The 13,075-nt window shown below is 30.3% G+C and overlaps 1 protein-coding gene across 3 annotated transcripts in view; it reads left to right on the forward strand.

The window, feature by feature from the left end:
- Positions 1–13,075, forward strand: part of LOC145313077 (inward rectifier potassium channel irk-1-like) — a 118,069-nt gene that overhangs the window by 97,115 nt on the left and 7,879 nt on the right. For 2 of the 3 annotated variants that reach the window (XM_080152339.1, XM_080152342.1), the window contains exons 10-13: positions 7,056–7,125; positions 8,787–8,855; positions 9,483–9,548; positions 12,408–12,485. In XM_080152339.1, the coding sequence (XP_080008465.1) occupies positions 7,056–7,125; positions 8,787–8,855; positions 9,483–9,548; positions 12,408–12,485 (283 nt within the window). Of the gene's footprint in view, positions 1–7,055; positions 7,126–8,786; positions 8,856–9,482; positions 9,549–11,873; positions 11,952–12,407; positions 12,486–13,075 lie in introns of all 3 variants that reach the window. The other variant, XM_080152341.1, reaches the window with a different exon arrangement.

Consider the following 13,075-nt stretch of genomic DNA (forward strand, 5'->3'; position numbering starts at 1 on the left):
AAAAATTTCCTAAAACGTTTAATATCAAAGTATAACATCTTAAAGAAGATTCGAACCAGACTTAAAACTGTAGTGTTTTATTGTTGTGTACAGTGTAATTTTTTTTAACTCACTAAAGTTTATTCTTTTCTGTTCAATCTATAATACAAAGTAGAACGATGTCTGTCTGTTTGTTTGTCTGTCTGTTCAATTGTAAATATAGTAAAACCTATAAAAAAGAACAATTTTTATGCAAATGTAGCGCAAATAAAAAAAAGAACCTTTATGTAAAGAGAAACAAAGCCTTATATGTCTCTAACATTCAAAGATGAGAAATAAATTCAAAATAATGCCGAAAACCTTAATGATTGTCCAGGGAAGGTTTAAGCTATTATGTTGGTTGATAATTTACTAAAAAAAAAGATACTTCATAAACCACTCCCTTAAAATAAAAATTTCTAGAAATTTTCATCAAAAAACTAAATACAATCCTATACTATAAGAGGTTAGTAGTAATTTTTATGTGTGTGTCCGCTAAGATCTTGTTAACGGCAGAAATGATCGCAGTAAATTAATTAAGTCCAGGACATGTTTTGGTCTATGCGCTTTTAGATTAGTTTCCAAGAAAAAATATGTTTTACTCAAATAAATATTTAGAGGTTTTCTCTTAACTTTAAAGGGAAGGGCGAACCCACTTATTTTTAATTATATTTTTTTTAATAATGGTATGTTAATAACGAGTTAAAGAGTAGCTGTACTTTGAATCCAATAATCTATAACCTCTAGAACAATATTATATTGGATACTAAACCTTTGGCTAAAATCAACACCTAAACCTAATTACAAAGTGTGCCTTTATCATTATCAATTTTCTCATTTCATATTTTATTTTAAGATATTTCTAAAATATTATATCTGAAAATTAAACATAAAGAAACAAGGATGACAATATCCATAAAAGCGAAGCTCTAAAATCAGATGGTAGGACAAACGAACATAAACACTTATGTAGTGTCATTAATTAGCAAAACATAGATTTGTAAGTTTAAACTAAATTGTACTTCTATATACATTTATGTATATTACTATTAGGGTTTTGCCAGATACATTTTCGGCCGGGTACTGGAAACCGTATATCCGGCTGTATTCTACAGCCACATATCCAATATCCGGCCGGATATCTGTCCAACGCTGGATATCCGGCAAATTACTGGATAACCGACATTAGAAATCAGCCGGATATCCTGTATCCGGATAATTTCAATATCCGTTATCCGGCCGGATATCCGGCCTTACCCTAATCACTTTAAATTATGACAATTATGGAACATTGTACTAATCTAATAATGATTCTCCAATACGAATAATTATTTCTCCAATACTTATCCCTAATATACTTTGACTGTACTTTATTTAACTCAAAATTCAATATCATTAATGTATTTATTATTACTTGGATCTTACATCAGATTATCATGTACTCTAATAAAGTTAAATTTGTAGCTGGCTAAAACAACGATACCCCCGTCCACCCCCTTTACCCCATTTCCTCCTTCCTGCTAGAAGAACGAACAGACCAATAAACGAGATCCATATTAACAAGCTAAATTGACCATTAATTTTCCCTTGTCAATATATTCACGTATACTATATCCACTATATTAATGCTGGTGTAGATTTTAATTTCAAATAATTCAAAGGGATAGTTTCACGAAATGCATTTGAACTTAATTTAGTGAACCGCATATTTTTTGCTAGTTAATGGGTTAAACTATATTTATATGGCATATATTTAAAAAGAATTTAATTTTTCTACCACGAGTTTTGAAAATATCAAGACTTGAAAATCGTTTTTTTTTGTGATATATGCAATTTAAAAAGACGATTTTCAAGTCTTGATATTTTAAAAACTACGTGGTATAAAATTAAATTCTTTAAAATATATGCCATATAAATGTAGTTTAACCAATTAACCAGGAAAAAATATGCGGTTCACTAAATTAAGTTCAAATGCATTTCGTGAAACTATCCCTTTTGGTGCTGCCCGGTGTCCGTCAGTGTAAAGTTTTAATTTGAATCCTCAACTCAATATGTAGATGAAGGCAGGGATGGCAGGGAGGGGACATTGGACTGAAAATTATACTGGTCCTAAAAGTTTATTTCCATGTTCTCTTATACGATAGCAATAAACGTTGATTTATAATCGGTTTATACAAAATTTCCCACCAACAATTTTAATCCAATTATTGAGTATTTTTTTTTTTTACTTTATCTTCAAATTTCCCTAATTATCCTGAAATGAAGCCCAATTTACCAGGGTACAGAGATAAATAAAAGGATTTAGTAAATTATTTTCTCGTATTCATTCGAATCCGGTGGATAGGAACCGGTTCTCATCCATACGAAAAAAACTATGTCTAGCACCACATTATATCCAGCTTTCTACGAATATAAAAAAGTACAATCATAAGATTAAATCCAGTTTTTTTAGCCGGTGCCTTCGGCAACTCGGGGCTAAAAAAACTGGTTTTAATCTTATAATTTTACATTCTATATCTGTGGAAAGCTGTTTATAATACGATGCGATAAATAACTATTAGTAAATTAATTTTTAAATCTAGTTTTTGTCAAATTTAGGCAGATTATTTTTGTAAAAAATAGCATATTGTCTGTGTATAAAAATTCAATGTCATATCCAAAAGCCAAGAACATCACTATAAGAAAACCAACCCTTTGATGTCAGAATCATTATCTAAAAGACCTAATTTAGCTTAATACTTATTTCAGCCTGCTTTGTGAACATGTCAATCTAGTTTCCTTATCCTAAATTGCATACTGTACACTATTTGAAATGAGTAGATGTTAAAGGGATCCACAGTGGGATCTTTTGCCAAAAAACAGGACATTTAGAGTAGACAAAAGTAAACTTCAATAAATAAGCTTGTATTTGAAGAAATGATGTAATTTCTTTTGCTTTAACTCGGAAATAACTTAAATTTTGCCTCTGTTAACTTCTAATGTGCATTTGGTAAGTACGTCTTGCTGTTTTGGAGGAGCGAAGCTACCCTATTTTTAAAAAATCTATAAAACTTCATAACTTTAGTTAGGATAGGAATATTTTAACAAAATCAACGTCTATGTAAATATTTCTTCAATGCAAACAATGTTTGTGAACAAGAATATAGCGTCAGGTGCACCCATTTCGAGTCCCGGCATTTTTAGGTAGGTCCAGTATAAGTAAAATAGGACACTTATAAGGCATGTTTTCAAATATTTTTTTTACAGATATAAACAACAATAACATAATTTTCAAAACACTTTTGATTTTGTGTTAATACCTTTATTCTAGGTCTAGCTATCTTCATTTAAAGTTTGTATAAGAATATAAGCATAATTACTTAAATTATATTCTCTCTCAAGCGTATATTTCTCTCTCTCTCTTTGATGCGTATATAAGGTTTTGCAATATTATAATTAATCTCCAAATTTGAATTTCTGCTGGACCAAAACCAGTTAGAACTACAAATTTTTTTAGAACACATGAAATTTAGCAAATTTAATTGCTAAAATAAAAGTATTTTTAAGTCATCTTTATTTAACGACTCCTTTATCCCTTAAATGTCCATTAAAACCGCGAGAACGGCAAAAATCGTTAAAAATCACGCCAACGGCGGCAAATAACGGCGAAACGGTTCGCCAGAGGCAAATGATGCATAAGTCAAGAAAGATCCGCCTTAATAAGTTTGAAAATATTGCAGAGATGACTTTGGGCTCTAAAATGACTCCTTTCCCCTCTAACGGGGGATAATTTGAAATTAACAAGAACGAAATTGTTCAAACCATGCAATGTAAAATGCTCAATTACTCAAAAACGGACAAGAGGCCCCAGGTTGTGAAAACTGTTTTATATACATGTTGTATATTGATATTATTATTGCAAAACCCGGGGCCTCCTGTCTGTTTTTGGGTAAAATGGAGATAACTGATTTTTTGGGGTTAAAAATCTTAATATTTTTGGTGAAATTTTCTCACAAAATGTCAATTTACACCACCAAAAAAATTATTTTTTTAAATTTTTTCTTTAATTAGACATTGGTACAGGTATCTGAAAAGTACCTCAACAAATTTTTTTTTTCATAAGATGAACATAAATGTATTTTTTGTTGCCTTGAAAAAATTGTGTAAAAAAATCTGGAAAATCATCAAAACTAAAAAGAAATTTTTCACTACCTTTTTTAAAAATAACATAAACCCGCCAAAAATTAATATTTTTTAAAAATTTCTTTTCTAGCTGTCTACTTACAGCCATTATTAGGTCCTAGGATAGATAAAAGTCGATTTTAGATTTTTTGGATGTCCCGATTTTTTTCAAAAGATCCCACTGTGAGGGATAGTTTTACAAAATGCATTTGAACTTAATTTAGTGAACCGCATATTTGAAAATTGTCTTTTTGTGATATATGCAATTTAAAAAGACGATTTTCAAGTCTTGATATTTTAAAAACTACGTGGTAGAAAATTGAAATTCTTTCAAATATATGCCATATAAATGTAGTTTAACCAGGATAAAATATGCGGTTCACTAAATTTAGTTCAAATGCATTTCGTGAAACTACCCCTTTTGATTTTCATTTTCCTATCTCTGTTCCCATATCACGTATCCAATCTAAATGAATCCAAACTTTACCTATGTTTAACTCAGGAAAGAGGGGATGTGGCAATTGCATTAATATTTAGTTACAATAATTTTTACAGGGGTCCAAAGGGATAAGACAATGGCCGATAGATTTATGCACATATTCAATGATTATGCACAAAATTACTTCTTCTGCAGATAACAATTATTAGTTGAAACGTTTGGACACTCTACTAAATGAACCAACCAATCATAATTGGATAAAAGTCCCCAAAGTTGTTCAGTCGAAGACTAAGAAACTTTAGGGACTAGTGTAACAAACAGCCCAATGTCCCATCCCTCCCCGAATTTTGACAAAAATATTCTAAGGTGAAAAAAGAATTGGGAAAAAAATTAATTATATTCAGTTTGTTATCCTTGCTTCCCTGAGGTCAACTTCAAACTTTTGTAACAAAACTATTTTAATTTGTGTTTGTCCAGAGCTTTGAAATGAGATAACGTTAAAACTTAAGTATATGCATATATTTATTTAGTAGATTTATAAAATACTAGCGGCTACGCCCCCTAGAGGCCTCTAGGGGCACTTGGGGAGGGGGAATTGAATTGGATAACCCAATTTCTTAATTTAGATTTTAAAAGAAAAAGTAAAAAAAAATTTTTGTCTGGGGGGAAATTTTTTCTATTGGCGATTTCTCTTGGGAGGGTGGTGGTATCCCCCCTCAAAATAGTTCTAAACCCTGTCAAGGAGAACCCGATCAGATCAGCGGTTAGCGAGATCCTTCTTTACAAACAGACAGACAGACATTGTTCTACTTTGTATTTGTATTTAGAAATTAAAAGAAGTGTATAATTACAGGCGGCTGCGTCCTTACACTCATTAAACAGAGAGGATGGGATATCGGACGTTAAATTATACTAGTACCCAAAGTTTCATGACCTAGATGGCTCACAAAATTTTGATCTTTGGTTAGTTACAAGCAGTGTCAAAAGTTATCAACCAATAGTTTAAATTTACAGAAGAGGTATTTTTGTTAATTGTCATTGGGGTATTATATCGCATCATCATCCATCTTAAGGCAAAAGACAAAGAACGATAAATTGATGTATATCTTCCATGCTTACTTATAATAAAATTAATGGTTAGAAATTTTAGACACTGCACAAGTTTGAATCAACCAATCAAGTTAAAACGTTTTCATAAATCCGGGGTGCCAGTGTAATTTACAATCCCATATTCCCTCCTTACTGAATTTCTAGATTTTGTAATTACGTAAAAGTGCATACACCCCCCCCCCCTCTCCCACCAATTCCTCCCCAATGTAAAATAGTGATAACTAGAAGGAAAAACTTGAATTGTTGCAATGAGATTAAATAAATTGATCTGTCCAAAATCTGCCAAAATATCAAAGATTAATGAAAATAGAATTCAGTGTACCCCTTCTTTAGATTAAAATTATTGGTTGAAAAGTTTGGAACCTACTATTTTAAAACTCACTAACAAATAGCAAAAAAAATTTGTAGCCATCGAATGAGATAAAGTATTAATCAAATTTTAGCAACAGAAGGATATTTTTTTCATGAAAAATTACATTACTTAAATTTTCAGGGCATAAATTGAAGTAAAAGCTAAAGAAGTTGTCCTAACGTTTGTGTGTTTTTTTAAATAACTAGTCAGTGTTTTTAGTAAGTAGTAGATGGAAAATGATCAATAGAATTTAGATATGCAATTGTTTTTTTTTTGTAGATCTCTTATTTTTAAAGTAATTTAAGTTTTTATTTTAATTAAGTTGGTTTTAAGGTACTAAAACATAAAAAGAAGAAAATTGTAATTATGAACAAAAATAGTAAGATCATTAAGTTGGGACACCTTTTTTATAATATTCGTTTTGTTTTCATACCTTGGTACAACTCTCTTGAGAAAAAGAGTACATTTATTTTGTATAGCTTCCATCTAAAGGAATAATTCCATCCTCTAAATCTTTATTAGAAATCCTTGCCAAAACCCATAAGAAATAATTATGAAGAAAATTGGTCCACTCAATCTTTTGTGTGTGAAAAAAATGCACAAATCTGTGTGTGTGTGCAAAAAAAAACAGGACGTCTACATCCAATAGCTTTTTAGTAACAAAGCTCAGTTTGTCCGTTAGTCCCTCCGTATCTCTTAACGAAGCGCATCCAGCATACAATTCACTTGATTCATCGGTCTGTCTGTCATGCTACAAAGGACATAAATATTTACTTTTTTAAGATTTTGTGATCTCGTTAATGGTAGAACCATTCATTTAATAAATGTTCAGTATATTTAGTATTGAACTAGTGCAGTTTTAAGTCTAATTAGAGTGGCGGTATCCTCCCCATCCTAATATTCCTAGGAGATTGGGGCAAAGCCAGCAGTACTTTTAAAAATTTAATAATTTTAACAAAACTTCTTTTTATCTAGGCCAAACCATCTGCTAGAAGCCCATGTCTCTGGTCACATGGTCAAACATATGCTCACACAAGAGGGGGAGGTAAGTTCAAACTATAAATGGCACAAAAATCATACTTATCATTTTGGAAACTATAGAAAAGCAGCTTTCAAACAGTATAGAAATAATTTTACTATTTAGTACAATCCTAAAGTTATATCCTTTTAACAGGATTTGAAATTATAGTTTTACTAAGTTTAATAAAGGTTAACATTTAATATTTTTTAATTTATCAATTTTGTATAAACTATATAGCGGTTACCATAGACGTCCATGCCTTTTTTTTGGGGGGGGGGGGTAAAAATTTGGGGGGGTAATTCGTATTTGGGGGGGGGGGGTAAATTTAGTTTATCCCCCCTAAAATTTATCCCCGGGGTAAAATTTTTTGGGGGGGTAATTTAAATTTTATTAAATATTTAGTATTAAAAATGCGCGAGAAGCGCGCAAAAAGTTATTTTTTAAGGGATTTTTTGGGGAAAGATAAATACCCCCTCCTTAATAGTTGGGGGCGCCTACGGCACCCCCAGCGTAGGGGTAAATTTTAAATAAGGGGGGGGGGGTAAAATGAAAAAATCGTTTGGGGGGGGGGGGGGTAATCGCCCCATTACTCCCCCCCCTTGGATGTCTATGGCGGCTACGCCCCTAGAGGCCTCTAGGGGTGGTTGAGAAGGGAGAAGTTGAGGCCCAAAACCCATTTTTTTTTAATTTAGATTTTTAAAAAAGTAAAAAAATTGTATTTTTTGTGAAATTTTTGTTTTTGGGAGGGGGGGGGTAATTTTTTTCTAGGGGCAATTTTTCTTTGGAGGGTGGTGGTGCTATCCCCAAAAATAGTTATAAACCTCCTCTGGACATATGAGAAGCTACCCTGTTAAGGAGAACCCGATCGGTTCAGCGGTTAGCGAAATCCTTTGGTACAAACAAACAGACAGAAAAACACACATCCTGTTACTTTATTATAAGGATAGACCAACTAAAATTGATATTGATCTTAAAAGACATTTAGTTGTTGAATCAAATTTAGTAAACTACAAATATTTAAATTTTGCTAGTAGTAAAATGTAATATTTCTATGTATTTTATGATAAATGTTATTGTTTCCAAGGATCATGGAACAAATTTGTTAAAATGTGTTAGATAATTGCAACTCGATCGCAAAATATTGTCTGTGGCGGATTTAATTTATATTTGCAAACTCTTAAGATGTGGTTTCATTATAATTGTGTTCAGCCGAATGTTAAAATGTCTTAAAATTGAGCAATTTGGTGAAGTATTGTTAAATTATTGAAACTTACAAAGGATGGTTGAAAATTGGACGGTTGTGGCTGACAAAGTCTACTTTCTTCTAAACTATTTTATTACTTAGTGCTTTCCTTAAAAGTGCCAGTTGAGCAATGAAACCTTTCTCCATTATTTTTAAATAAATTGAAAATAAGGTGGTTGTAATGTTTTTCCTATGCCTATCCCTGGAGCAGGTCCTAACCCCATAAGGCTACATAGTAATCAACATAATCTAACCTAACCTGACAAAAAGTATAACCTACGAACGAAAAAGTATCCTATTTATTCTTACTTTATTTCAAAGTTAGGAGAGGGGATTTATAATTGCTCAAGGGGGCACACTGTATATAATACTGCCAATTATTTAATTTTAAGAAAATTTGTCCATGGTCCATTTTTCCAAATCTGATTGCTTTTGTATTCAGGAAATTCCTTACCACTTACACAGAATGGAGTTTGGTGCAGAAATTGATGGATCACAAGATTTTTTCCAGGTACGAGGATAATAAGATTTCATACTCAGTAATCAGGTTCCTGGGAACTTGGATTCTTTCTTTTTTAGTTTGTGTCACTTTTCTAACTTAATTGCAGGAATCTTAAGGGATAAGACAATGGAAGATAATTTGATGTACATCCCCAATGAGAATTTACAAATGTACCCCTTCTGTAGATTTATATCATTTGTTGAAATATTAAAACACTTTTACACTATACTCCTTTCTTCCATTAAATCAAGGTTCCATAAAGTTTTCCGGCAAAGTATTGAAAAAATAATTTTAAAAACATTGAGTACCAAAATAATTTACAGCCCATGACCCTCCCCCTGCAGAATTTTCATTGTAATAAGTACAAATTGAATGACAAGAACTGAAAACTACACCAACAAAACCAATAATAATTAGGTTTTACACAGTAATAAGGTTCACAAGAACTTTCTTTTTTGTTGTCACTTTTCTTAGGAAAACATCATAAATTACTTCATTTTCTTTATTACAATATTTTAGCAGCAACTCTATAATTTAGCATATTCTTCTGTTTATGAGTCCAAACGAAATGAAGCAATGATCTAAATTTTTTTAATCTCTTGCTAGAATAGATTTCTTTAATTTTGTTAATTTCAGATGTTTTGGCCGACAATTCTATCACACAAAATAGATGAGGATTCTCCTCTCTGGAATATTTCACATAGGAACATTCATTCTCTGACTAATAGATAAAAAAGGCGCAATTTTTTTAATTGTATTTCATGAGTACATCCCTTCTTTATAGAAAAAGGGACAGTGTATGTCAAATATTAATATAACATCATAGAAGTCCAAGGGTTGGAGTAAAGGGTTTAACGCCCTCAAACTTTAAAACTCCTTATTTTACCTTCCTCAAGAATTTTAGATTACCCCCCTCAAACCTATTCCATCACTCATTACACCCCCCCCCCCCCCTAATAATAAAACGCTATGATAATATAAAATAAAACAGGTAACATTGATATTTTAAACATTGTATATAGAAAGATGATTAAAGTCCCTCCACAGTTTATGACGTAATATGATAACACAACCAATGAGAGGCCAGCATAAATTTTACCATTTGTCAATTACAGTGTATACTGGCCTCTCATTGGCTATTCTATTGTATGACGTCATAATCTGTAAAGGAACTTTAATCATCTTCATAAATAGTATAGACTAGTTTCCCTAGATCATGATATTTTATAACTATAACGATGATGTCAAAGTGAAGCACATGCAGATGAAAATCTAATTAAAAAGAACAGTGATCTGCAATGCAATATAGGAAAAATAAAAATAACATTAAACCATTAACTGTTACAAATATATTTAATAGTTAATTTAATTTAATGCCACTGCAAGCATGTGAATTTTTGAAAGCACTACTGTAAGTGGGAATTTTCTTTAGAATAGACAGTTACATTCATTGTATAGGAATAATAAGGGACTAGGTTAGATGGAGTTAGGACTAACACTAATTTTGGGATAATTGAACAATTATAAGTTAAATGTTTGACACTTTAATGCAATTATTTGATAGATTTATATACAGTGCTTTCACTCAGTCCTATTTATTGAACGCTTCTTTAACTACATACCCTTTTTGCGTATTCTTATTCTTTTTTTCTAAATTTCTACCTCCTTATAAAAGCCATAACTCTCCAAAGAGCTATTTTGATATATTATAATCCTTACAGGGCTCTTCTAACCTTTACATAACCTAACCTAAGCTAGGGTAAACATTAAATATGTTTTCTTTAAGATTCTTTGTGGTTTAAATGCAATATGCAATATAACACTTAATGTTGAAATACATTTCTCATATTATCTGAATATGTACTTGGTTACATTTACATAATATTTATATCCATCACAGTTGCATAAAATAAGATTTATGACAAAAAAACTTCTCAAATTTGAGAAGTTGATAGAACATTGAATATGTTTAATTAAAACTGAATCATCTTTATTGTGTAACTCAAAGTTGATATAAGATGAAGTAAAATTTCAATCTCAGATTGAAGTAAGTAAAAAGTATCATTATGAAAGGATCAAACAAGCTTTAAATTGATGTTAGAGACATAAAATGAAATTAAATTAATGTTTCAGGAAGTAATATTACATCTTAGATTTAATGTTTAGAGGTATAATTAAACCATGATTTTTTAATGTTTTTCAATGTATAAGCAATTCTGAGCTATAATTAGAGATTTTCTATGTTTCATTTCATAATCTTAATTCATCCCAAAGCAAATTATAACCCATAGATTAGATTAGGTAACTGTGAAAAACATCTAAAACATGATTTTGATACAATAATGCATATAAAAGTTGAGTAAAAAACTTATTTTCTTTTTTTCTATACAACAAATTCTTTTTAAAAATATATCAAATTTTAATAACTAACAAAGTAACATCTTTTATATAGCTTAACTTTTTTTTAAGTAGATGTGATGACTATTATTAGCTTTATTTTCTACTTTCAACTATTCTTTTTACTTTTAAAGAAACTACCTGAAATACCTTAAATAAATTTGATGTATTTTTTTAACTGAAAACACATATTTATAATTATTTTTCCTGGAAAATCAGAACCCTCTCCTTGAATACTTGAGGAAAATATGCTAAATATGCTAATTAATTGGCAGTACTCAAAATTCGAACTACTTTGTTTTATTATATATGTTGAAATACCTTATTTTTTGTTGTAAATAAAGTTCTAGTTTCAATTTTTTTTTCAATAACAGATTTATATAATCTACAATGTAGTTAATTATAACATATCATCTATGTTTATTAAAGATAAAGACATATTTCTTATACATGGCTTATATCTAATTTAAAGTTGATTTGCAATATATGTCATAGCTGTGAAAGAAACATATCTTTATACAAGCTATAAACATGTATATAACCACATCACCCAAACCTAAACACCCATACCTGTGAATAGATATAAAATCACCCTAATTATTTTCTGATGAATGTTCACCCACGTGTCACAGAGACCTGGCCACCAGTGCTTTTGAAATTGTACTTACCATGGAAGGAACGACTCCAGAAACTGGAAATACAATCCAGGTACAAAGTACGGCGGTACTGCAGGAACCTCTAAACATTCTGAATATTTGTCCATTTCTTTTTTAGCATGTTTTTCTTATTTTCTAGTTTTTTTTGTTTTGTATTATGCACCAAAATAAAAATCAATTTGCACCCACCTTTTCAGCATGTGAAAGGTAACAATTTATTTACGTTCTATATTTTCCAAAGTGTTAAGAAGTTGCAGAAGTATAACTTTACCAATTCATAGTTTTGACAAGATTTTTAGTTTTGCATGTCCTAGTGTCCTTTCATAAAATTTGAAGAAATAATTGTGTATTGAAAAAATAATGAAAAAAATTAAAAATAAGTGATACTGTCTCTTTGTGTAACAAAATAGATTAATCTAATCTTTGCATGATCTAAACTTTTAAATATTTTTACATAATATCTTTTTTCTATAAACTTTGAATGAGAATTGAATGTCTTTGTACCAACAGAGATTTATCTACAAGCTCTTTTGAAGTTGTGCTAACTATGGAGGGAATCACTCCAGAAACAGGCAACACAATTCAGGTAAAAATGGTTCAGGCTTTTTTCCCCTCCCCTACCTGCTCACATTAAAGGTAAAAATTTAGTTTTCTTGTAAAAATATGCTTTATAGTGAAAAAAGTGACTTTTATGTATAACTGCAAGAAACTCAATAAAACAACAAGAATTTTTATTTAAAAACTTAAACATTTTTTCAGTTCGATTATGGTTTAGTTCAATGGTAATATAAAAAATATTATTAAAGAAAGGAACCCATCTAAATCAATTTTTGCTTGAAAAAGTTTTTCAAATTTACCTCTGAAACCTCTAAATATCAAATTATTCTAATTAATTACAAAATTGTCTGTCCTCCTCAAGATCTAAAGAAAATGTTAAAGCTTTACATTTATGAATAATTTATATTCAGTTAATTTATTCAGTGCTACTTTGCAATTTACATTTCAGAAAGATTTAATTTAAAACAATCTCCTTGATTCAGTTTTTTTTTAATTAAATGGATCTAATTAAATTGTGCATGTTATTTTCAAAATCTTTCTATTAAATATAACTTGATAATGTTTTGTGAAATATGAATGATTTTAGAAGTAACTATAAAATGCATGTAATAGACTTTG

Source organism: Acartia tonsa, chromosome 3, assembly GCF_053477335.1.
Source record: "Acartia tonsa isolate MP-2025a chromosome 3, ASM5347733v1, whole genome shotgun sequence".
In the NCBI taxonomy this organism is placed as follows: domain Eukaryota; kingdom Metazoa; phylum Arthropoda; class Copepoda; order Calanoida; family Acartiidae; genus Acartia; species Acartia tonsa.